This window comes from Dendrobates tinctorius, unplaced genomic scaffold (assembly GCF_039654945.1).
Source record: "Dendrobates tinctorius isolate UK_male_01 unplaced genomic scaffold, ASM3965494v1 ptg000018l, whole genome shotgun sequence".
NCBI lineage: Eukaryota > Metazoa > Chordata > Amphibia > Anura > Dendrobatidae > Dendrobates > Dendrobates tinctorius.
Window position 1 is genome coordinate 14,596,611 of NW_027361686.1, and position 16,995 is coordinate 14,613,605.

The following is a 16,995-nucleotide window of genomic DNA, read 5'->3' on the forward strand; positions in this document are numbered from 1 at the left end:
AATCATTTACAATAGTAAAAACACCAATTCCTGTGAAATAGAAATACAGATTAGGCAATACAACACAATCCAATACACCACAAAAATACTTATGTTCTCTGGACAAGGACCGGTATCAAAAACGCCAGCATGCGGTGATATTTGTATTTGCGCATCCTTGCTCCAGAACCACTGCGAACCTGGCTCTCCAGACGAAGGTCCTTGTTGAAGCGATCCTGTTATGATTGGGGTCACCAAGGAGGAAAGCAAGACCAAGCTAAGCCACAGAAAACCAGAGAGGTTGGTAACTAAGCGGATTACAGACCCCTGATCCTATCCACACAACTAGCAGTAGCCGTGGAGCGTACCTACGATCATTCTAGACGCCTCGACACAGCCGGAGAACTAAATAAGCCTAAAGCAAGAAAGGGGAAATCTAATCTACCCCAGAGCAGACCCCAAAGGAATAGACAGCCCCCAAACATATATTGTCAGTGAGACAAGATGAAAACACAAACGCAGGTAGGAAAATAGGCTGAGCAAACGATGGGGCCCAAATTAACTAGACAGGACAGGAAAGACACTGTCTGCAATCATGCAAAAAACCCTGCAAAAAATATCCCAACACGTCTATTAGAAAAAATACTGAAGTCACTAGACTTCGCCCACTATATCAGCACTCTGGTATACTCAGAGCAAAGAGAGGTCAATCTAATAAGGGACAAAAACAAACAGTAACATAAGGATGGAAATTCAGCACAGCCACAGCCGGGGCTGGCTGACCACACAAAACTGAAATAGACAAAACCAAATCAAATGTGAACAATAGCAAAAGAACACTTAGCTTGAGCATGCAGGGACTGAGCTGGAAAATAAAACCTCAGGAGTAGAGTTGAGCGACTTTGGTCGGATCGGGTTTCGTGAAACCCGAATGAAACAAAATAAGTTTCAGATGAAACTCGTCCGACTAGAGCAAAACAAAGTCGGAGTTTCGTCCGACTTTTATTTCCCATTGACTTGCATTGGGGTCGGGTTTCGGACGAAACTCCGACTTTGTTTTGCTCTAGTCGGACGAGTTTCATCTGAAACTTATTTTGTTTCATTCGGGTTTCACGAAACCCGATCCGACCAAAGTCGCTCAACTCTACTTAAGAGGCAGGAAAAAATCACCAGCAGGGATAGAGGGAGTCGGCTGTCTTAAATCCAGTCAGAAACCCCCAATGACCAATCGTCCTCCTCATTATCAGGTGGCAGGCCTCTGTTAATTAGATCAGCTCCATTACCTCCTGTAACCACCAGAGGGAGCCCGGAAAGAGAACTCGCGACCCCCTCTGTCAATACAACCATCTCCACTACCTTCACCAGCAACCAGAGGTAGGCCAGAATGTGAATTCGCAACAGAATCCCCCCTTAATGAGGGGTCACCGAACCCTCATCCACGCCACCAGGCCGATCAGCATGGGCCCGGTGAAAAGCACGACGAACCAATCTATCGGCATGAATTTCAGAAGCAGAGACCCAAGAATTATTCTCCTGGCCATAACCCTTCCATTTGACCGAGTACTGGAGTGCCCGTCTAGCCAAACGAGAATCCAATATTTTCTCTACCTCATATTCCACATTGCCTTTAACCAATACAGGGTCAGGAGGTGCCTCCATAGGAACTACTGGCTCCACAAACCTCTTCAACAGAGATTTATGAAACACGTTATGGATCTTAAACGTAACTGGAAGAGCCAATCGAAAAGAAACAGGATTAAGAATCTCCAAAATCTTATAAGGTCCAATGAATTTTGGCTTGAACTTTGGAGACGCAACCTTCATGGGAATATTCTTTGACGACAACCAAACCATATCACCCACTTTAAACCGGGGACCAATGGTCCTATGCCGGTTGGAAAACCGTTGGGCTTTTTCCTGAGAGAGGGACAACTTATCCACCACTTGGTCCCTAATCTGCTGCATTCTCTCTACCACAGTGTCCACACTTGGAAAGGTCGAAGATTCCACTTGCCCTGAAGAAAATCGAGGATGAAACCCAAAATTACAGAAAAAGGGCGACATCAAAGTGACAGAACTAGCTCTATTGTTTCGCGAGAATTCGGCCAAGGGCAAAAATGAGACCCAGTCATCCTGATCAGCAGATATAAAACATCTCAAATAAGACTCCAAAGTCTGGTTTGTTCTCTGTCTGCCCATTGGTCTGAGGATGAAACGCAGAGGAGAAAGATAACTGAATTCACAGATTGGACCAAAAAGTTCTCCAATATCTGGAAACAAACTAGACTCCTCTGTCCGACACAATGTTCTCAGGAATCCCATGCAGCCGAACCACCTGTTGTAAAAACAAGGGCACCAACTCTGAATAAGATGGCAACTTTGGGAGTGGTACAAGATGGATCATCTTAGAAAATCTATCACAAATGACCCAGATAACAGTCATTCTCTGAGAGACAGGAAGATCAGAAATAAAATCCATTGAGATATGGGACCATGGCCTCTTGGGCACTGACGGGAATCAACAAACCACTAGAACGAGAACAGGGTTTAGACCGAGAACAAGTCCCACTGGACTGCACAAAATTCCTGACATCATGAGATAAGGCAAGCCACCAAAAAGACAGACTCACCAAATCTCTGGTACCAAAAATACCTGGATGACCAGCCAACACGGAGCACTGAATTTCAGACATTACTCTCTTCCTCCACTGGTCAGGAACATACAATTTTCCCATCGGTCAACGCTCAGGTTTGTCCTCCTGAAATTCCTCCAGGGCACGTCTCAAATCGGGCGAGATGGCGGAAAGAACTACTCCCTCACCTAGAATGGCAGTAGGCTTGGTCACAATAAGAGAATCCGCAAAGAAACTCCTAGAAAGGGCGTCCGACTTAACATTCTTAGTGCCCGGAAGAAAAGAGACCACAAAATTTAAAACGTGTGAAAAACAAGGCCCACCTAGCCTGTCTAGGATTCAAGCGTTTGGCTGATTCAAGATAAATCAAATTCTTGTGGTTGGTGAGGACCACAACTTGATGTCTAGCTCCCTCCAACCAATGTCTCCACTCTTCAAATGCCCACTTCATGGCCAACAATTCCCAATTCCCCACATCATAATTACGTGCAGATGGGGAGAATTTTCGAGAAAAGAAGGCACAGGGATTCATTTTAGAAGTCACCGGATCTTTTTGGGACAAAACGGCTCCTGCACCAATCTCAGAAGCATCTACCTCCACCTGAAATGGAAGTGAGACATCAGGTTGCCGTAGAACCGGAGCAGAAGTGAATCTCCGCTTAAGCTCTGGAAATGCCGAGATTGCCTCTGGAGACCAATTCACCACATCAGCGCCCTTTTTGGTCAGATCAGTCAGTGGTTTGACAATACCAGAAAAATTACCTGTAAATTTACGATAGAAATTAGCAAAACCCGAAAACTTCTGGAGAGCCTTCAAAGAAGTGCGCTGAACCCAATTATAAATGGCCTGTACCTTAGCCGGGTCCATTTCAATAGCCGACGGAGACAAAATAAATCCCAAAAATGAAATCCTCTGTACACCAAAGAGGCATTTCGATCCCTTAACGTACAGGGAATTTTCCTTCAAAATCCGGAACACAGTCCGGACCAGGGGAAGAGTCTTGAGGAGATCATTTGCATATTCCCAGTGCCTTCTGGGATAAGTGAAGAGTCTCCGCAAGCTCAACGATCACTGGGTTTTGGCCGTTGCAGCTGAAAAGAGGAAATCGGAAAACCGCGCGCGCTCATCTTTCATCGTTTTTAAGAAATCTCAATATGGAAGAGGCCAAGAGCCATTTGGTGAGCTGCCTTTCATGCTACATGTTCACAGACTTATCAGTGGAAAAGCCAAACTTCACATGCCTCAAATGCAAGCTTGTGTCCCTGTTGGAGGAAAAGTTGCAAAATCTCGAAGAGAGGTTAGCTACGTTGAAGATCATTAAGGAAGGTGAAGAGTTCTTGGACAGAGCAGAATTATCTCTTCATGTTACAGAAAGAGAAGAAATTCGAAGTGCACCTGAAGAAACAGAGGAATGGAGACATGTGACCCAGAGAAGCAGGAGGATCAGGAGGCAGTCAGCACCCATACTGCTCAGTAACCAGTACCAGGCTCTCACGCAGGAAAACGATGAAGAAATACATCAGTATAAGGCTGGAGTCACACTAACCTGCGCAAAATACGCTCCGTATTTTACATGCGTAATACGGATCAATGACCACTAAATAGTGGTCCGTAGGTCATCCGTAAGCAAGGTGAGGTCGCGTATATTGCGCATGTGTGTCTCCGTATGCAATCCGTATGGCGAGATTTTCTCGCAGCCTTGCAAAATGGACATTTAACGGTTTTGAGGCCTGCAAACAATTTAAATCATTAGCCTGCACCCTATTTAGACACTCAGAACCAGGTGGCTGCCTACATTCTGTACATTTCTCACCTTGCTTTCACGAGGTGTGTTGGTGTTCTTTGTGCAGCATGTCAGAGGGTCTGACATTCAATACAACCGAGCAGGTTCTCTTTACCTGGCTTTTGTCACGGCGCTTTGGCCAACCATATCCTGTGATAGTGGATCTGCGGAGGAGGAGACGCATGTGGGTACATCCACTTTTGAGGCAACGACTCACAAGAGGGCATTTTCACCGCCTCTATTCGTCTCTGCGTGAGCATCCGGACAAATTTTACCAGTACTGTCAAATGAGCATTTCCACATTTGATCGCCTCTTGGAGACAGTGCGCCCTGGGATCACATTTCAGGACACTAGGATGCGCCAAGCCATATCTGCAGAGGAGCGACTTCTACTCACAATACGGTATGTACTCCACAACCACATTCTCTATGTTCATAATGTGTGTGTTAATTTATGTTTTTTGGCCTTTTTGGACAATGTTTAATACCCTCATCTTACTCAAAATATGTTTCACCTGACACAGCACAATGTTACATCTAATATGTACTGCATATCACTTAGTCATTGTGCCACCAAATATGTGTGTGTTGTTCTCTCTCATTTCCTACCAAGTTTGGTCGGCATGTAACTGATTTTTTTTTTACTTTAGCCATTCTAACCTGGACTATTTCTGTTGTTCTTCAGCTTCCTGTCCACTGGCCTGTCTTATGCCGCCCTCCACCATGAGTTTCTCATTGGAAAGTCCACCATTTCAGGCATAGTGAGGTCTACATGTGCACAAATCTGGACAAGAGTCCATCAGGTGTTCCTACCCGAGCCCAGGATGGAAGACTGGTTAAGGATTTCAAGGGACTTTGAGGAGGACTGCCAGTTTCCAAATTGTATTGGGGCCCTGGATGGCAAACATATCGGGGTGCGTAAGCCGCCGAACTCAGGGTCCCAATTCTTCAATTATAAGCAATACTTTTCTGTTGTATTGTTGGCTCTGGTAGACCCTCAATACAAGTTTATAATTGTTGACATTGGGGCCTATGGAAGGACGGGAGACTCTAGAGTCTTCAATACTTCCATAATGGGTCGGCGGCTACGCACCAACCAGTTGGATCTACCACCACCACGCCAGCTACCAGGCTCCCCCGAACAATCAGTCCCTTATGTCCTTGTGGCAGATGAGGCCTTTCAGTTATCATGTAATGTCATGAGGCCATATCCCCGGCGCAACCTTGACCACAGGCGCAGAATTTTTAACTTGCGCCTATCACGTGCTAGGCGACTGGTGGAGTGTTCCTTTGGGATTCTTTGTGCCAAATGGCGGGTACTCCAGTCTGCCATTCAGTTGAGTGAGCAAAATGTGAATGAAGTTGTGAAAGCCTGTGTTGTTCTGCATAACTTCACCAGGATCCATGATTGCTCCTCCTCTGATGGTGTTGTGCGTAGGCCGGACAATGTGCGCAGGGTGAGACCACCTATCATCCCTCAACGTAGACCGCTCTCTGGCCTCAAAGTGCGTGATATATTCACTAATTACTTTATCTCACCTGAGGGGGCTACTTCTTGGCAAGAGAATGCTGTGTCTATGTTCTAATTTTTTTTTTGGTCAAAGTGTGTCTAAATATATATTACTCAAGCCTTTTTATGATTCTATGAGTGTTTCTTTGCATTGGTTGGTGTCTGTTAGTATGTTGTGAGGGATAGTGAGAAATCACACAGAGACGTTAACTAGAGTAGACAAATTTTTAGTTTTGCCTTTTTTTTTTGGGTTTTGCTTAAAGGCAAACATAATTTTGCCATAACACAAATTTGGCAATGGCCAAAATGACCCTTTGGGCCTTCGTTAACTTGATGTAACATTAACATAACATAAAAAAACTGCAACAAACATTATGCAATAACAACATTGCTGCATGCCTACATTAACCTGGATTAGGCAACAAAGGGTGAGCTCCATTACCAAAATAAAGTCAATAAGATAACACTCACATTTCCTCATAATGTTTGCCAAACATAGAAAGATTCCACCATGACAGGCAAGGCTACCTCACATCTTTCACACAGATATTACCTGTCTGTAGAACAGACAATATTTAAGCATGCTATACTGGAAAGGATGAAAATACAAAACTCACTTGTTAAGACATAGAGAATGCTGGTCGCCTCAAATTGGTTTACTAGAGAATGCTAATAACAAAGTTGACTACTTAACTAAAGGCAAGCACACCTTTCCTATGCATTAACAAGTGATTAGTGTATTTTCATCCTTTCAGGTAACAGTATAGCGCATTGAAATATTCTCTTTTATACACACATGTAATATCTGTGTGAAAGGCGTGAGGTAGCATTGCCTGTCATGATGGATTGTTTCATATGTTTGGAAAACATTGTTTACAAATGTGAGTGTTAAATTATGTTCTAAATGTTGGTGAAGGAGAACACCTGTTTTTTTGTCTAGATTAGAAGCACCAGTTACATGTCACTGGACATCTCCAAAGTTTTGATTCATAAATCCTCATATGTAGGGGAAGGGGAACGGGGAGGAACAGCCTGTGGGTGCTGCTGGACATTGTGGCCAACATCGCCCTGTGTGGGGCCATACTGTTGCCCATGATGCTGTTGTTGTCCAGCCTCCTGGGCCTGTTGGTGATACTGGCCAGAGTAATAATGATGATGGTGAGGGGCTTCTTGTTGGCTATGGTAGGCCCGTGGCTCATACTCACCAAGATAGCCAGATCGTCCCCAACCAGGTTTGGACCAGCCTCCAACACTGGGTGGGTACAAGTGGCCATATTGGTGGGGTTGGCTTGATGAAGACATTTGGGGCTGCAGAATAGAAGGATGGGTAGGGGGAGGAAGGGGTTGAGGTGTTGGCCCACGTATTAGGGGCTGTTCAGACCCTGCTTGAGCAAGCATCTGTGTGGATGGTCTCATGCGCATTAAATTTCTTGGTGACAGCTGCCACCTCTCCAGAAATTCAAACACCTCATATGGGGTATTGGGGGGGGGGGGGTGCTTGCATCAAGCAGGATCTGAATACACCCCCTAATACGGAGCCTGACCTCACGGGTAAGGGCACGGAGATAAAGGGTGAGGCTACGTGCATAGGCCTCCTCACCATCATCTGTAGTGACTCTGGACAAGTAATTCAGCACCCCAGTGTCCACATTGGTCCTGCTCTCTTGAATGGCGACCTGGCGCCTTCTTCTTATTCGCCGTGTTGATAAAGCAGCCTGTGGGGAGGGCCTGATCTGGGCAGTTGGGCTGCTGCTCAAGTTGCCCATCTCTTCCAGGATGGGTGAGGTTGCAGCTGCAGACCGTCCTGGTGGTGTGTTGTGTCGGGCAGCCATTGTGTGCTCTTGTGATGCCTCCTCTTCAGACATCCTTCTTGTAGGGGGAGAAGATGGGCCAGCCACCTCATCCCCTACAGGATCAATAACGGGCTCTGCCTCTGAGGCCGTTCCTCGATCCGTAAGGTTGGATTGAGTTCTGTTATGAAATAGAACAGAGGCAAAAATACATCAATATTTTTGTCCCTGTAAAGTATTTGTGTAATGTTTTTGTGTCATGTGGTGTGAGGTATGTACTTACGGTCTCAGAGCCAGAATTGGGGCGAGGAAGTTCAGCCGGTCATAATATATATATTTCCGCTTGACATGGCCAGCATCCCCACTCCTGGACCGCTGCTGGCGTTCCCGGCGGTACTGGTCCCGGATGCTTCTCCACCGTTTCATCACATCTTCCACTGCAATGTGACAGGAAAGATTGTCAAAATCACATATTTGAGAGGTCACATTTTCAAACAGTAGTCTAGGCATTGGGCCTTATGGGGTGTGCGTTCTACCCATGGTGGCATATGTTATTGGGCCGATACCCAGGGTCTCATTAGCTCCCCTGAAACTAATTTTTGTGGCTAGGAGGATGAGGAGCTTGTGGCCTAAACCCCTAATTATGGCTGTGTGAAGCCACGTGTCACATCCTAATGTAACGGCCTCATGAGGCTAAAATTACATGCCCAGGAAGGGGGGGGGGCTGATTGTAGAGTCATTTTATAGCGCGCGCTAACGTTAATTACATTTTTATGGGTGCACTTACGAATTTTCTGCTGCTCATCACGTGGTCTTTCACCGAAGTCATGGTACATCTGGCAACAGATGCGCCTCCATGACGCCTCCTTTCTTGTGCGGTTCGCATAGTTTGCGTCGCGTGGGTCCCATATTTCTGGACGCTCCTGCACCAGCACAATTAGCATCTCCACATTTATGTAAGTGGACGCCATGCTGCTGCTGTACTCCGTGGAGGCTGACTTCCTGGATGTCTGGAGCGCTTTTTGAGCTCATTTGCATGTCTACGCTTCCTGATGATGGATTGGCCCATTTCCTGGTCACCAGCCAAAAGACCTGCGTATTGCTCGCAGGTCACACGTGTGTTCAGTGTGTAATCCGTATTTTTTGCGCACCCATAGACTTGCATTGGCGTGCTACGGGCGTAGTACGCTGACAATCGCAGCATGCTGCGAGTGGCACGGAGCGGAGGATACGGAGGAGAAATATACGCCTGGTGCGAGTGACCCCATAGAGAATCATTGGTCCGTGTCTAATGCGTGCTTTTTGCGCCTCTCACGCACCCGTATTCCTCGCCAGTGTGACTCCGGCCTAAGACTTTGCCAACAAACAGCAACCTTGTACGCCTTCAGAGTCCTCCTGGATGGAGAAAGAGAAAAATGTTGTGAAGAAGAAACGGAGAGTGGTGGTCATGGGGGATTCCTGCTACTCCATGTGGGGACAAATGACACCGCAAAAAATGATCTGGAAACCATCTGCAGAGACTTTGAAGACTTAGGCAAGAAAGTGAAAGAACTGGGAGCGCAGGAGGTCTTCTCTTCCATCCTCCCAGTGGATGGCCATGGAACAAGGAGGTGGAATAAGATTCTGCAGGTGAACAACTGGCTACGTCGATGGTGCCGTCAGCAAAGATTTGGATTTCTGGATCACGGAGTGAATTACTTATACGATGGACTACTTGCTAGAGATGGGGTGCACCTTTCGAAGACTGGAAAACATGTATTTGGAAGTCGCCTTGCTACACTTGTAACGAGAGCTTTAAACTAGAACAACATGGGAAGGGAAGCAAAAGACCAGAAAAAGCCATACACCTGACAAATGCTATTGAGAACTCTGCTATTAGAAGTGGAAAGGAAGAACAAAGACAAAAAAATCTAATTAATAAAAATACTGGAGAAAGAGAAACCAATCACAAACTAAAATGTTTCTATACTAATGCACAAAGCATGGGCAACAAACAAGGAGAATTGGAACTACTAACACAGGAAAAGAAATATGATGTCATTGGAATCACTGAAACTTGGTGGGACAATACACATGATTGGAATACAAGACTAGAAGGATACAACTTATTTGCAAGAAACAAACTTGATAAACGAGGAGGAGGTGTCGCATTGTATGTTAGAAACGCGTATATCTGCACAGAGATTGAAGCTTCAGAGACTGGGAGTTCTGTGGAAACTGTTTGGGTAAGAATACAAGGACAGAACAATGGGAAGGACACCATTGTAGGCATTTACTACAGGCCGCCTGTGCAAGCTGAAGATATGGATGAACTCTTTATGCATCAAATGGCCAAGTTCTCCAAAAAATATGACATAGTTGTCATGGGAGATTTCAACTATCCAGACATTTGTTGGGAATCTCTCTCAGGCAAAACTAACAGGTCAAGGAAATTCTTATCCTCTCTTGCTGACAACTTTATCTTCCAAAAGGTAGGGGAGGAAACAAGGGGAACTGCTACCTTGGATCTAATCCTTATAAACAGGGAGGAAATGGTTGAGGAGGTAAAAGTGGCTGGGACCCTAGGAGGTAGCGACCATGCTATTTTAGAATTTTGGATAACTAGAGGCGGAAGACCTGTGAAGACTCAGACGTCAAGGTTAGATTTCAGAAAGGCAGATTTTAAGGGATTCAGAAAGAGAATTGGAGGGATCCAATGGCTGGATATCCTTAAAGACAAAAATGTCCAGGAAGGATGGGAAATCTTGAAAAATGAAATTCTCAAAGCACAGTTGTTAACAATTCCGAAAAGAGGGAAGAATAGGAAGCATTTAAGGAAACCAGGATGGATGAACACAGAACTTAAGCACATGCTAAAAAGGAAGAAAAAAATGTTTATAAAATGGAAAGAGGGAGGCATATCTAAAGATGAATATAATGCTGTCTGCAGAACCTGCAGGGCACAAGTCAGATTAGCTAAAGCTGAAAATGAATTGAGGCTTGCAAGAGATGTCAAAAGCAATAATAAACGATTTTGGGGATATGTCAAAAGTAAAAGAAAAGTCAAAGATGCTATAGGATTTTTACAGGATGAAAATGATGAAATGGTAAGACAGGATGTTGAGAAGGCTGAACTTTTAAATTCCTATTTTGCATCTGTTTTCTCTCAGAAAGGAAATGTAACATCAACTGTTCTTCACTGTCCTATTAAGGGAATAGAAGAATCCAGAATATCTATAAACAGAAATATAGTGAGGAAACACTTAGCTAACCTAAATGAATTCAAGTCTCCAGGTCCAGATGAATTACACCCCAAAGTACTGAAGGAGATAGCAGAAGAAATTTTTGAACCCCTCTCCATAATCTTTGAAAATTCATGGAGAACAGGAGAAGTGCCAGAAGACTGGAGAAGAGCAAATGTTGTTCCTATCTTCAAAAAGGGGAAGAAGGTGGACCCAGGCAACTATAGGCCGGTGAGTCTGACTTCTATACCAGGAAATTTGGGGGGAAAACGGGGGTGCGTCTTACAAAGCGGACATGCCTTACCTAGGCTGTGATCGGGGTCGTCCAGCGGTTGCTGGCCGATGCTGCGGGTGTCTCCGGTGCCGCGTTGTGTGCCAGTGCTCTGGCCTGTCACACAATGTCGGCAGAGCCCCGGGCATCGACGGGCACACAACGCGGCACCGGAGACACCCACAGCACCGCACGCACCGGCGTCCATTTATTTTACCGGCACCACAGCGTGCGCACTAGGGTGACTGCAAAAAATCGATGTCGGAATTTTGTCCGTCTGGACCCCACAAAACGATTCCCCTTTCCAGATATTGAGAGAGCCAAAATTTGAGCTCGATCAAACGACGTTAACCCGTGCCGCTCGTCGCTCAAAGTTTGGAAAAATCCAAATTGAGGTATTTTAAGATTTAGGTATTTTGCATAGTCTGTTAGACTATAAAGAATGTGACAACAACATTGCAGAAATAGCCCTGACCAAATTTTCGAACCATTTGTGGTATTTGAATGCAGAGTTGGTGGGATTATCATTTTTTGATCCCACCATTACAGACAATGAAAAGTTGTTAATGGCTAATAAATTGCTCAGTAGCACAGATGAACCATCAGAGCATGCTAGGGTTGTAAATCCAAAAGTTAGGAAAGAAAAATTAAAAGAGGTAGGAAGTAACCGACTTTAACGACCTTCTGACAAAAGATGAAGAACAAAAGCAATATGTCCTGCAAGTTGTAAGCAAATGCCGAGTATTATATTCTGACGTTTCAAAAACTACTTTAACAAAAGCTCTAGAATAGATTAGATAACTATGTAAAATTATCAACTCATGTAGGTTAGCGTGCTCTGATGGTTCATCTGTGCTACTGAGCAATTTATTAGCCATTAACAACTTTTCATTGTCTGTAATGGTGGGATCAAAAAACGATAATCCCACCAACTCTGCATTCAAATACCACAAATGGTTCGAAAATTTGGTCATGGCTATTTCTGCAATGTTGTCACATTCTTTATAGTCTAACAGACTATGCAAAATACCTAAATCTTAAAATACCTCAATTTGGATTTTTTCAAACTTTGAGCGACGAGCGGCACGGGTTAACGTCGTTTGATCGTGCGCAAATTTTGGCTCTCTCAATATCTGTAAAGGGGAATCGTTTTGTGGGGTCCAGACGAACAAGATTCTGACATTTCCCCCCCCCCCCCCCCCATATGAGATCCGGTCACCTTAGTGCGCACACAGGGAACCGAGGAAATGCCGGGGCTCTGGCCTGTCGCATAATGTCGGCAGAGCCCCGGGCATTGACGGGCACACAACGCCACACCGCTGGGCACCGGCCAGCAACCGCCGGACAAGCAGAGAAACCCGGCAGCAGCACAAGACCCTGCAGCAGCAGCAACGGCACACCTCAGAGCCCCCCCTCATTCCTGAATGCAGCCTGCAGCATCACTCCACGCTTGCCTCCTCCAGCAGCGAGCCTGGGACCCCGCTATACCACAGCCACCAACCCCGGTAAGCAATAAGATGCAAGGATTATAAGAGGCACCACCATTTTATTAAAAAATATTTTTTTCTTATTTTTCTCCTCAAAATTTGTGGTGCGTCTTATAATCCGGAGCGTCTTATAAAGCGAAAAATACGGTACTTATCAGTAGGAAATCTACTCACTTCACTTTCCCGTCCTGCACGTTCAGGGCCAGGGCACTCCTCAGAAGATTATTATTATTTATTGTTATAGCGCCATTTATTCCATGGCGCTTTACATGTAAGGAGGGGTATACATAATAAAAGCAAGTACAATAATGTTAAACAATACAAGTCATAACTGGTACAGGAGGAGAGAGGACCCTGCCCGCAAAGGCTCACAATCTACAAGGGATGGGTGAGAATCCAGTAGGCGAGGGTAGAGCTGGTCATGCAGCGGTTTGGTCGATCGGTGGTTACTGCAGATTATAGGCTTGTCGGAAGAGGTGGGTCTTCAGGCTCTTTTTGAAGGTTTCGATGGTAGGTGAGAGTCTGATATGTTGTGGTAGAGGGTTCCAGAGTAGGGGTGATGCGCGAGAGAAGATGAAGACATTATGAATGCTGCAAGAAAAGAGACAGAAATTAGTACATACTAAATAGAGAAAAAAGGACAGACAGACATTCGCTTTTATACTCACATTGTCCAAAGTTGTGAATCTTCAAAGCTGCAGAGCTTCTACTCTTGTTTCCAGTCTGTAGAGTAGTGTACTGCCAATGCCCACTCCCTCTTTTTATCTGTGTTTGTGTGGGGGTGGCTAATGAGTGACTAGACAGGTTTAGGCTGAGTTCACACGTGGCGTTTTTTTCACGCTTCCGTGGCGGTTTTAACCGCGCGATTTTGCCGCGAAAAATACGCATCCCATGCATTCCTATGGGATTCCGCAATGCTGTGCTAATGCTGCGGTTTTTACCGCGGCGGAATCGCTTTGCGGTAAAAAACGCAGCATGCTCATTAATTTCGCGGAATCGCGGCGATCCCGCACCCATAGGAATGCATTGTTCTGCTTACTTTCCGCATGGAGCTGTGCACACCATGCGAAAAGTAAGCAGAACATTTGTGGATGGTACCCATGGTCCGGAGGAGAGGAGACTGTCCTCCGGGCTTTGGGTACCATATCCCTGTAAAAAATAGAATTTAAAATAAAAAAAATATTGTTATTCTTACCTTCCGATGTCCCACGCAGCCTTCCCGCCTCTCTCCACGCTCCCGCTCCCAGTAAGCCTTTGCGAGCGATGAAGTCCGTTCTCGCGGGATCGCGAAGTCTCGCGGTCATTCGCGCGATGTCATCGCGACTGACCGCGAGATGTTGCGATCCCGCGAGAACAGACGTCATCGTGGTAAATGACGCAAAGGATTACTGGGAGCATGGAGAGAGGCGGGAAGGCTGCGCGGGACATCGGAAGGTGAGAATAACAATATATTATTTTTTTTTTTTTATTATTTTTTACATTCTATCTTTTACTATTGATGCCGCGCATAGGCGGCCTCAATAGTAAAAAGTTGGTCACACTCGTCAAACACTGTTTGACAAGTGTGACCAACCTGTCTATCAGTTCTCCAAGCGATGCTCCAGATCACTTGGAAAATGCTAGCAATTCTGCAAGCTAATTACGCTTGCAAAATGCTAGTTTTTCCGCGGGAAAATCGCGGGAATATAAAATGCGATTTTCCTGCGGAATGGAATTCCGGAATTCTCGTGGTAATTTCCGCGAGAGTTCCGCTACGTGTGAACCCAGCCTTATGCTAAGTGCACACATACTTTTTTGCCCTGCAGATTTTTCCGCGCAGAATTGAAGAAATCCGCAGGTCAAATGACCTGCATTTTTCCTGCGGATTTCTTCCTTTTTTCTTGCGGTTTTTGTGCGGTTTCCCCCTGCGGATTTGGAGAATGGAGCAGGTGGAAAACCGCACAAAAGAAGTGACATGCTGCATATTTTGAACCACAAGAAAACCGCGCGGAAAAATCTGCAGCGTCTGCACAGCGTTTTTTTTTTTCTATTGATTAACATGCTACTGTACATCACAATGCGGATATGCAGCATTTCTGCGCGGTAAAATCTGCTGCGGATCCGCTGGAAATCTGCATTGTGTGCACATGGCCTTACTCTGGAAAATCACATGCGTTCTAAAACGCTAGCAAACAGGTGTGCTTGTGGACGCATGTGTTCTCATAGACTGTAATGCATTGTTTCGACGCATTCTTTCCACAAGCGGCTGCATGCATAAGGCGGCGTCAAATTGCCGCCTCCAAAATTGCAACATGTTGCGTTAGCCCAGCCGCTCAAGCCGAAATGACTCATGCGTAATCAAACGCGGCAAAAAGCATACAAACTCATGTACCTGCGTCCACAATGTTAAAGATAGGAAAACATGACGCATGTTGAAGTTTGCGGCAGAAACGCTGCGGAACCGCAAATGTGAAACCAGCCTTTAAAGATGTGAATCACTTGTTGGCACAATATATTGGAACCTATGTAACAGCAGTAGAAATTAAATGCCTAATATTAATAGTAAGTTATGTTTAATAAACCATAGAATGTTGGACATTTCCAAAAAATTGGCATAGAGAGATTAGGGCCAACGACAAATCTCGCTCGTGGAGAAGCATAAACCTGATGCAGCTGATTGACTGTGTAATGACCATGTATCCGTGTCATCCAGTGAGTGATGGCCTTGGTGTTCGTGTGTGATATTCCTCATTGCTGCAGTAACTTTTCATGAAGTAACCTATTAGCGTAGGCCAGAGGTGGTCGGGATTCCAGAAGTAACCGGTAAGCCGCCTGCGATGTTCACTTCCATGTTACAGAAATGATGCAGCGCTGTCACCCCGCCCACCTCTAGCAGACAGATAACAGCTATTCTGCCTCGGTCATGAATGGCGGACACAGGCATACTCCTTTATGCACCTTCCGGTGTGATGTTGGGCCACCCCAGAAGTGGTAATGAATACAGTGGGCTGCCGGTCGCTGAGACGCCAATTCAAAACCGACACCCAATTGCTCAGCAATTCCAGATCTAGCATTTACAGTTGTGATTGGATAAAAATTGCTAATATGATGGTCATGATGATGAATTGGTCAAATTTAGTAAATGTTAAAGCAACTGACAAGCCAATATGTGGTTGGCTCCTTTTTTCCCCATGTGTATATTGTGTAATAGTTTACATTTTCCCCCCGTCTTAGAGAGCATTTCCCCTTTTTCCGAGTTGCTCCAGATACCTGGAAGAACACGGTTCGGCACAACTTATGCTTCAGCAGCAGTTTTGAGAAGAGCACTGGGTGGGTCTGTGCGGATGCACCCCGGCGTTTCTGTCTGTGGAAGCTAACACGACAAGGGAGGATGAAGTTCAGAACCGATATGCATGCCCTGTCCGAGGAGCTGCTGCTTGTGTTACGTAAAAGCATGAAGAAGCCAGGTAATTGTAAAGTCCATTCTACCTGCCTCACATGGAAATGCATTTTTACACTTCCCGTTATGGTCATATTTGGGAAATTTGTTGCAGATTTCTATAAATGGACACATTTCTGAAATTTTTGCAACAAATATGATGTTTAAACATATCCCAATAATAAAAAATGCAGTGCTTAGAGGACAAAAGATTCTGAATTCAATATTGGCATTTTTAGCAGGTTTCGGACATAAGAGCTAAACTTTCTTTATAAAAAAAAAAAATAGAAAATAAAATGATTTTAATATTAATGTGGTAAGAAATTGTAAAATGTCCTGCAAATGATCCAGAATAATGCATTGAGACCAATAAGCAATATTTAATGATTTTTTTGTTTTATTTTGTAGCACTGATGGAATTGATGTTTGGGATGTGACGTGCCTACCATCTTCATCTCTTCCGGAATATATTGTCTTGTTTGCATTCTCCGCACAGATTAATCTATACTGGGACTAATTAAAAAAAAAATAATTTAAAGTATTCCTGAATTAAAGGGATTTTCTGTTATGTTGCACTTTGAGATTTTCTTCACATTAAAATAGTTATATTTCGCTCCAATCTGTATCTGGTCTTTTGATTATTAGAAAAACAAAGACCCATTATATGGTCCAAACAATTGGGACAGGTGTGTAAATAAGTGAATTCAGGTTTTTATGTAGTTCCAGTACCACAGATGTAGAAAATCCACCCCATCGCTATGCTGTGGGCCTTCACTAACATTTATGAAAGAACGACTTATCCTAAAGAGCAGACTGATACCAGCGCGGTCCTGTAATAGGAGGCCCCGATGCAACAAGTCAGTCTATGAAATATCTTCCCTCCTAATGTTTCCACCATAACC

General features: G+C 44.8%; 1 protein-coding gene across 6 annotated transcripts in view; it reads left to right on the plus strand.

Annotated features, from left to right (window-relative positions):
• Positions 1-16,712, plus strand: part of FOXR1 (forkhead box R1) — a 51,248-nt gene extending 34,536 nt beyond the window's left edge. For all 6 annotated transcript variants that reach the window (XM_073566483.1, XM_073566482.1, XM_073566481.1 and 3 more), the window contains 2 exons: positions 15,889-16,121; positions 16,502-16,712. In XM_073566483.1, the coding sequence (XP_073422584.1) occupies positions 15,889-16,121; positions 16,502-16,530 (262 nt within the window). In that variant the 3' untranslated portion in view covers positions 16,531-16,712. The remainder of the gene's footprint in view (positions 1-15,888; positions 16,122-16,501) is intronic.
• Positions 16,713-16,995: the final 283 nt, after the last annotated feature.